Below are 9,633 nucleotides of genomic sequence, written 5' to 3'. Positions count from 1 at the left end.
ACAACAGTTTCAGGACCTTGTTTGCATATAGGGCATTCCATATCTTTTATTACTCTCATTTTCCATAAATTTGAGAGAATTGGTAAGGCATCTTTGCAGGCTTTCCACATAAACATCCTTACAGCATTTGGCACTTTCAATTCCCAAATTGACTTCAACATATCACGCTGCATTCTTCCTTGGGATGATTCCCAATTCTTACGAGTAAGCATTTCTTGTTGTAGATGATATACACTCTTGACTAAAAAACCTCCATTTTGTGTGCACAACCAAGCCCATTGATCTTCTCCTCCACCAAGACTAATTGGAATGGCACTTATGAGTTCAATATCAGTATGGCAGAAAATGGTTTGGAGAATATTGTCTTGCCATTACTTCATATCAGAGTCAATGATATAAAAAATGCACTTATAATTACCCGCAACTTGGCCCCTGTATTGGACCATATGGGAGTATGGTATCCATTTATCTTCTCATATTGTAACCTTTTAACCATTATCTATCCTCCATGTTAACCTTTCCTTCAATAATTTGTGTCCTAACAAAAGACTTCTCCATACAAATGAGGGTCTGTTTCCCAATTTGTCATCAAGAAAGTTAGTATGAGGGAAGTATTTGTGCTTGAAAACTTGAGCCAAGAGTGAATGAGGTTTTTTTTTTTTTTTTTTTTTTTTTTTTTTTTTAAATATGCCAGCACTGCTTGGATAGCATAGCAATATTGAAGCATTTAAAATCTCTAAAGCCTAGGCTACCTTGATCATTTGATTGCCCCAACGGACTCCACTTGATCCACTGAATCTTAGAATGATCTTCATTGTATCCCCTCTAGAACTTCTTCAAAAGTTTGTTGAGCCTTTGGATTATTGACTAAGGAAGGAGAAAAACTTCCATAGAATATGTTGGTATAGCCTGAAAAACATATTTCAAAAGGATCTCTTTACCTGCTACAAATAAGAAATTTTGTCCTCCAATTTGTGATTCTAGATTGGGTTCTATGAATGATGGATTGGAATGTTGCTACCTGAGCTTTACCCACCACAACTGGAAGTTCCAAATACTTCTCAAAAGAGCCTTGTGATTTAACTCCTACAATCTGTAAGATAGCTGTGTATCCTTTGGAGTACTCTTGCTAAAGAAAATTGAAGTCTCCTCTTTGTTTAGCATTTGACCAGATCCCTTCTCATAGGTTTCTAACAAATGGATGATCCTGCTCCACTCTAATGAGTTTGCCTTCCAAAAGAAAATGCTATCATCTGCAACGAATAAATGGTTGATATAGATAGGGCCTTTGCTAATCGGAACGCTGAAGATACTGCCATTAGCTTCAGTTTGGTTCAACATGGATGTCAAGGCTTCTGCACAAAGAATAAATAGATAGGGGAGAGTGGGTCCCACTGTCTTAGTCCTCTAGAAGGAACAAATGCCTTTTGAGAATCACCATTAAACAAAATGGAGTAAGACACAGATGTGATTCACTCCATTATAAGTGAGATCCATTTTGAGTCAAAACCCAGCTTGCTCATGACAGCTTCCAAAAAACTCCACTTCACACGATCATAAGTCTTACTCATGTCTAATTTAAGTGCCATATAGCCAGACTTACCCTGCATTTGAGAATTCATGACATGGAGAGTTTCATAGGCAATTAGTATATTGTCTGTAATTAACTTGCTAGCAACAAAAGCACTTTGGTTAAGAGATATAATGTCAGGCAACATAGTTTTGAGCCTATTTGCTAACACTTTAGCAACAACTATATAAATGACATTATATAGGTTGATTGGTCTAAAATCTCCCACTTTCTTTGGCTCCTTTGGCTTTGTTATACAAATAATAAAATTTCATTCACACCCTTTAGGGAGCCACCTTTATTGAGCACATGAAGCACAAACTTGCAAACTTCTTCGCCTAGAATCTCCCAATTTGACTGGTAAAAATGGGCTGGAAAACCATCTAGGCCAAGAGAACTTTATGGAGTCATTTAAAAAACAACATCCTTCACTTCATTTGCAAAGAATAACATTAGGAGCCTTAAGCTAATTGCATCAGTAACCTTAGAACTCATTCTTGACAAAGAACATTCAATTACAGTTGGATAAAAGGAGGTGAATAATGTGGAAAAAAATTTAGAAAACATGTCACCTAACATTGCTTGATCAGTAATCAAATGCCCATGCTGGTCTTGCATTTACTTGATGAAATTTGTTTTTCTTCTTTGAGATGCATACATGTGGTAGAAATTAGTATTTCTATCCCCATGTTGCAACCAATGCTGTTTGGCTCACTGTATCCATTTCATTTCCTCCTTAGCAAAATAAAGCACAATCTCTTCTTGTTGTTGCTGGACATGACTGAGGTGGTCTCCATTACCATTATTTTGAAGATCTGCAATCTTGTTCATATTTATCTTGACATTTCTTGGAATTTACCTGTTGCTTACTGATTTTCATTTTTGCAAGGCCCTTTAACAATTGAGCAATCTATTTCTGATCATTGAATTTGCAAAATCTCCAATAGCGACCTTTCTCCATGCCTCTTTGATAATATTGGAGCATTCCTTTCTCAAGGCCCAAGAAGCTTCATATCTAAAAATAAAAAACCTTCTACCACCCCTCATCTCAGGGCTAGTAAAGCTTAGGTGGAGAGAAGATTGATCTGACTTAACTAGAAAAGCATGGCAAATGTTGTTGAGGAAAAGTTGTTACCACTCTAGAGTGGCCATAGCTCAATCAAGCCTCTCTTTGGTGAAATGTTGACCTGGCCTATTATTGGACTTGGTGAATCTATAGCCCTTGGTTGAAAGATATGCAAAGAATAGTAAGTAATGGCCTTTGTAAAACTCTCCATTTGTCTGTAAGGTCTTGTAGTTGCTGCCACTTCTTCACTATGGCAGGTGATTTCATTAAAGTCGCCCACACAGACACATGGAATTGAGATGTCCTCTTTGATCACCTTCATAAGTGCCCAACTACTCTCCCTCTTAGAGGTTTTAGGATGGCCATAGAAAGTAGTAAACATCCACTTCATATGACTGCTGTTGTCACTAATAACAACACTAATGTGCATCTAGTGCAACTATACACTTGTTCATCAATGTCTTACCTCCACAAAAGGGTAAGTCCACCACTACTACCTCTACTCTCCACAGTCATGCACCCATCAAACTTCAATCTAACTCTGACATTTTCCATCTTCTCTTTATTGCACTTGGTTTCCATTAAGAAAACTAGGTTGGGACAATTATCCTTAGTTAGCATATTAAGGACACTAAGAGCAGGTTTAGGGACTGAGATGAGATGAGACTTTTGTAAATAGTAGTAAGATAGTTTGTGAATTGTAGTAAAATTGTTTGAGTAGAGTATTTTTTGAATTTTGAGAAAAGAGAGAAAAATTTGAATAAAAAATATTATAAAGTTAAAATATTGTAAGAATATAGTTTTATAATATTATTTTTGTTTAGGGATTTGAAAATTTGATTTTTTTTTTATTTGAAAGTTTGAAAAAGTTTTAACAATTAGTTTGAAAATGTTGTAATAATTAGTTTGAAAATTTTGTATTTGAATTATGTTTGGGAATAAGATGAGATAAGATAAAATGAGATAAGATAAGAATTTTGTATCTCAACCTATGTCCCAAACCTGCCCTAACTGTCCAAGTGTTCCCAAACCCTCTACAGTTCCAACTTAGGATACTTATTTATATTGGCAAGGCTGGTCACTAGCCTTTGCCACTAGTTGATTGTGTTGCACTTCAACTTCTTGTACTACCTTTCTCCTCCTAGATTGCTATCTTTCCTCAGAGGCCCCTCTTTCCTCATCTGAGAGATAATTTGATATGATTGGCAACCTTCTTTTTTGAGACCCTCTCAAACACATTAGCTTAGAATTGAGTGGAGGCTGCTTGCTTCTAGCTTGTCTTTTCCACTTAGTAGCTTTCTATTGCTGCATATTAGTTACCATTTTATCAACTAAATGGATATGCTATTTTGACATTAGGGAGGCTGTCTAAGATTATTCTCAATGGTCCCCACTAGCTCCCTCTAAAGTGCAGGGGAGTTTTGTTGACCATTGATTACTTCATCAATGATTTTATGAATAATCGTATCAAACTCTTTCCCATTTTGATTTAGTGGGTTCCCAACATATCCCATATCTCCAATATCCTCCATTCCCATATTAGTGTCCCCTAATCCCTCAACTCTTATCATAAAAGATCCAACACAATCCTAAGATGGCTCCTCCATTCGAGATCTTCTTTTCATAAATAAACCTGGACCTTTAAATTGCTCCAAATTCTTAGGAAGAGAACTTTCCAAAATAGCTTTCATCCTTCTACCATTCCCCTGTGAATCAGCCTGCTCTCCTGATTGACTTGATGCCCTACCAAACTTGGCTTTGTTACCTTTCACAGCTTCATCTTCAACCTATGGATCTAAGGTTCAAGAGTTTACCTGTTCTTCTTCCCATGTTTCTTTGGATAATGGTTCTTAGCAGCTACCTTCTGAGTAGGGGCTCGAAGCCATGCAATATATTGACTTTATGAGCTACTATGCATTGATCTATCACCAAAGACTTGATCACAACCATTATCATCGTGTTTAATCGTGCCTCACCTAAAATAGAAATTTGATAATATTTCATATCGGAAGGATACCCAACACTTACTCCCTTGCAAGTTAAGGAGAACTCCTCTCATAAGTGGCTTAGTAATATCAACATTAACTTTGACTCTGAGATAAGGACCCCATACAATGCCATCCTCATCCGTATCCACCCTCTTAACTACACCAACCATACTCCCAATTGTTTCCCCAATCTCCCTCGTCATCCTTCCAAGAGGAATGTTGTGGAGTTGAATCCACATTGGCTCTAATTAAATATTCAAATTTAATTGGTTAAACTTTGAGAAAATATACAAACACCATGCATGATATATAGGAGTTTAGATTTTGGATAATCTGTTACCCTAATTATATTACAATTTGTTACCAACATTGATGAGGTTTAGTGTGACATGCATTTTGAGGTTTAATTTGTTGCCTTAATTTTTGTGGCTAAAAGAAAACATTCTTAATTTTTCCCTGGATTTGAGTTGTGAAAATAGAAGAAAAAGGGAAAGAAAAATTAAAGTTTGATATGGATCTGACTTTATTCATTTCTTATGCAATGTCTTTTGGTAATTTTGTAAATTATATAGATATTTATATGAACTAATTTTCTCCATCCAAGAAAAGGACTAATTCTCTAATTATGTGTGGACTCCCTCATGCATTTGACTTAAAGTCTATCATCATGTCTTACTCAGTACTTTTAAAGTTCTAATTACTTTGAACTGTTTTGAAAAACTATCACCTGCTACATTCCTATTGGTCCATTCCGTTTACTATTGTTATAGGCTTTTGTTATAGATAATTAGAGATATTTCTAAATTGCTTTTTATAAGTGGATATGTATGCTACACTTACTCCGAATGATCGTATGCAAGTGGATGCTTCAATTCCTACGCCTACGACAAGTACTTCCACCCCTAGGCCCACATTTCCAGCTACTTCCACCATTATTTGCACAATTTATGTAGCCTTCCAAAGGGAAAGTCGTGGAGACGGCACACTTGCTAGTCAAGTAATATCTTAAAGTTCCATTATAACCTTGCATTCCATATGTTTGCATCATTGTACAAAGGTACTCTATCCTTTATCTGTCATTAAATACCCGCTTATAGCATAATAGTCTTTCTTATGGAAACTAAGTGCAATAGGAATAAGGTTGATAGACTGAGAAACGTTCTTGGGCTGGATCATTGTTTTGTGATTGATAGTAGAAGACATAAGGGTGGCTTAGCTATGTTTTGGCATGATGATTTGATGGTTACTTTAATCTCATATACTCACTTTCACATTTCTATTAAAGTTTCTATAAAAGGGGAGAACATGGAATAGAGGTCGATTGGTTTCTATGGAAATCCAAAAACAAGCAAGAGGCAAGGAAGTTTGGAATTGTTAAGGGCTCTAAAACCACTGGAAGGGACTGCATGGATCGGTTTGGGGGACTTCAACGAAATCTTGCCAGAAGGAAAAATATGGTGCTGCATTGAGACCTTATAGACAAATGGAAGGATTCAGACTTGCTACTAATGACTGTGGCCTCAGTGATTTGGGATTCAAAAGGGATAGATTTACTTGGTGTAATAATCAGGAAGGCACTCAATTCACTAAGGAAAGGTTGGACAGATCTTTTTGTAATTTGGCTTGGCACGAACTCTTTCCTAATACAGTAGTGAGTACTAAAGGGGCTCAATGTTCTGACCATAGGCCTATCTTGATAACAGTGGCTACTGGCTCTAAGTGGATTGCCAAGGGTGAGAGACCCTTTAGATATGAGGCTAAGTGGGCTGAGAGGGAGGAGTGTTTCAAAGTGGTGAAGGAATCTTGGGTCAACCTAGCTATGAATCCCAATAGGCTAGAGAGAACTACAGAACACCTGAGCAGGTGCAGGAATCCATTCAAGGCTTGGAGTAAAGCTAGCTTTAGGCAGGCTAAGAAAATAATAGAGGCTAAGCTGAAACAGATTTCTGATATTCAGAAATTAAACAAAGGGGACCTGAGTCACAGAATAAATCTTCTACAATTTGAAGTAGAAAGCAATTTAGAAATTTATAACCTTGAACTGTGCATACAGTGTATCGAAGTGCTCTATTTGAGGGACCACGAGCCAATGCATACAATTGAAAAGAGACTGATCTAGGATCACGAGCACGTTATTCTAAAATCTAACAATTGAAATAATGTTATTTATTAAATATTACCTAGAGTTAAAACTTTCATAATCTAACATATTATATAGAGTTTAGTTCATACACGTTGTTCAAACCATCCAGAAAATTCTTTCTAGTGTCTTGCCACTATATTCTCTACGCCTTTCATCTTAAGTTTGTCCATGTGCTGATGTATATAAGTACAAAATCATATTATTTTACGTAACAAAAGTTATAGTTAACCTCATTGAAACTAGAATTATTTAAACCTTTTATAATGACATACCTGAGATAGTGATCAATCTCCTGACAATTATTTAGCACGTACCACCGAACTTTACCCAACTCTATATCAAGTAAATTGTAACCCGTTTGTGCACCCAAGGGTTGTACATTCTGAGAAAACACTAATAGCTCACGAGGAGGCGGAGCAGTAAGATCAGCAAATCTCTCTTGATGACTAAATCGTGTCTCAAAGCCACAAAGATATAAAGAGCAAAATGTTATCCATTCATTGTGTATATAGGCTTATGCTATTAACCCTCAGCTCTGGCTTTATTCCCAACAGTGCGCTTAAGTCAACCCAAATATCTTTCAATTGGATACATCCAACAGAACTGCACCGGTCCGCCTAACATTATCTCTCGGGGTAAATGTATTGCTAAATGGACTATGACATCAAAAAATGATGATAAAAAGATGCTCAAATTTACCTAGTATAGTAGTAATGTCTTCTTCTAGTTGCTGCAACATATCTTGATTTACTACTCGTACACACAAATCCTTAAAAAACATACACAGTTCGATTATGGCGACATGTATGGCAGATGTTAGCTTCCCACGAATTCCCACAGGTAATAACTTCTGCAAAAATACATGACAGTCATGACTTTTCAATCCACCAATTTTCTAGTCATCAGGGCTTACGCATCTATTGATATTTGAAGCATAACCATCTAGCAGCTTCACACCTAGCAACCATTTGCAGAAGTCCATCATCTCCTCCATTGTCATCGTAAAACATGCATGCGGCATGACCACCCTATCACCTTCCACCCGTAAATGCAGATTATGTTTAATTCTCATTCTCTCAATATCTTTCCTCGTCTTAATCATATCTTTCATCTTTTTATTTATTATGGAAGATCAAGATAAAGATCAAGATCAAGATAAAGATCAAGATCAAGATTAATTCTTTTCTTTGTAGGCAACGGCTATAATCTGTACTTATCATCATATGCATGTAAACTTACTCTATAAATATTGACGTACACCACATGAAGCAATTACGGTGGTTTTTACAGAACGTTATCATGGTATCACAGAGCCACTTTTTGGATTAACATCCTCGATCCCATGGCCTCCGTCCACCCCACTCTGCCTTTCTCCACCATGGTTCATCTTCTCACCATCAAATTATCATCCTCCAACTATCTCCTTTGGCGCAGTCAAGTCCTGCCGCTGCTGCAATCTCAGACTCTCCTCGGCTATATTGATGGTACACTTGCCGAGCCCCCTGCAACCATTGTTTTCGATTCCTCTGTTTTATCGAATCCCAAGCTGGCTGAGTGGAAACGCACCGATCAACTTGTGCTTAGTCTCCTTCTCTCCACTTTAACCGAGGAAGCCATGTCTGCTGTCGTTGGATTGCCCACGTCCTGTGCTGTTTGGTCTCGGCTGGAAACTACATTCAGTCATCGATCGAAGTCTCGTGAACTTCAGCTGAAAGATGATCTTCAGACCATGAAAAAGCATGATAAAACTGTACCTGAGTTCTCCCGAGATTTCAAAGCCATCTGCGATCAGCTTGCTGCCATGGGGCGTCCGGTTGATGATCTTGACAAAATCCACTAGTATTTACGTGGTCTTGGTTCATCTTTTTCAATCTTTTCAACTACTCAATTGTCTCTCTCTCCTCTCCCTACTTTTGATGACATTGTGCCCAAAGCCGAGATCTATGAGATTTTTGTCCGTTCCTTGGAGTCAACTTCTCCTTCGGGCCCCCCTGCCGCTGCCTTCACTGCATCTCAAAACATCAAGACTGTTCCACATACCGGTGGACGACGAGAAGGCCGTTTCTTTCGTGGAGGACGTGGTCGTGGTGCCCGCAATCATCGAGATCGAAATCGACAAATCCGGTGTCAAATCTGTCGTGGAGAAGGTCACTATGCCTCCTCATGCCGAGATCGTTATACTCGGTTTTCCACTACTGCCAACTTAGCCGAGGCTTTCACTTCTTGTTCTCTTAATGACGTACCAGATTCCAATTGGTATACAGACACCGGCGCTACCGCCCATATGACTCATGATGCTGCGCAGTTGGACAACGCAAATACATATTCTGGTAAGGACTGTGTTGTAGTTGGTAATGGTGCCTCTCTTCCAATTTCTCACACTGGTACCTTCTCTCCCACATCCTCTCTTCATTTAAAAGATGTTTTAGTTGTGCCAAGCCTCACTAAAAATCTCATCTCCATTAGTAAACTCACTTCTGATTTTCCCTTCTCTATTACTTTTACTAATGATTGCTTCACTGTGCAGACTTGCGACACAAGAAGAGTGGTGGCAACCGGTCGACGTGAAAATGGCCTCTATGTGCTTGAACGTGGCCATAAATCCTTTCTTTCTGTTTTTCCTAATAATTGTCCACGTGCATCCTTTGATGACTGGCATGCTCGTTTGGGTCACGTTTCTCATAATATCATTTCTCTTTTGAATAAAAATCATCAACTATGTGTCACTTCTTTACTTCCAAATCCTACTGTATGCTCTAGTTGTCAACTTGCCAAAAGTAAAAGACTTCCTTTTTCTCTAAATACCAAACGTGCTTCGCATGTTTTGGATCTTGTTCATTGTGATTTGTGGGGACCATCACCTATC

General features: G+C 37.9%; 1 protein-coding gene across 1 annotated transcript; it reads left to right on the top strand.

Moving 5' to 3' along the window:
• Positions 1-6,107: 6,107 nt before the first annotated feature.
• Positions 6,108-6,743, top strand: LOC122304827. Its single transcript, XM_043117092.1, has one exon. It carries the CDS (start codon positions 6,108-6,110, stop codon positions 6,741-6,743), a length of 636 nt encoding a protein of 211 aa, XP_042973026.1.
• Positions 6,744-9,633: the final 2,890 nt, after the last annotated feature.

The sequence above is a fragment of the Carya illinoinensis genome, chromosome 3 (assembly GCF_018687715.1).
Source record: "Carya illinoinensis cultivar Pawnee chromosome 3, C.illinoinensisPawnee_v1, whole genome shotgun sequence".
Lineage (NCBI taxonomy): Eukaryota > Viridiplantae > Streptophyta > Magnoliopsida > Fagales > Juglandaceae > Carya > Carya illinoinensis.
This window is presented reverse-complemented; position numbering and strand designations above follow the sequence as displayed.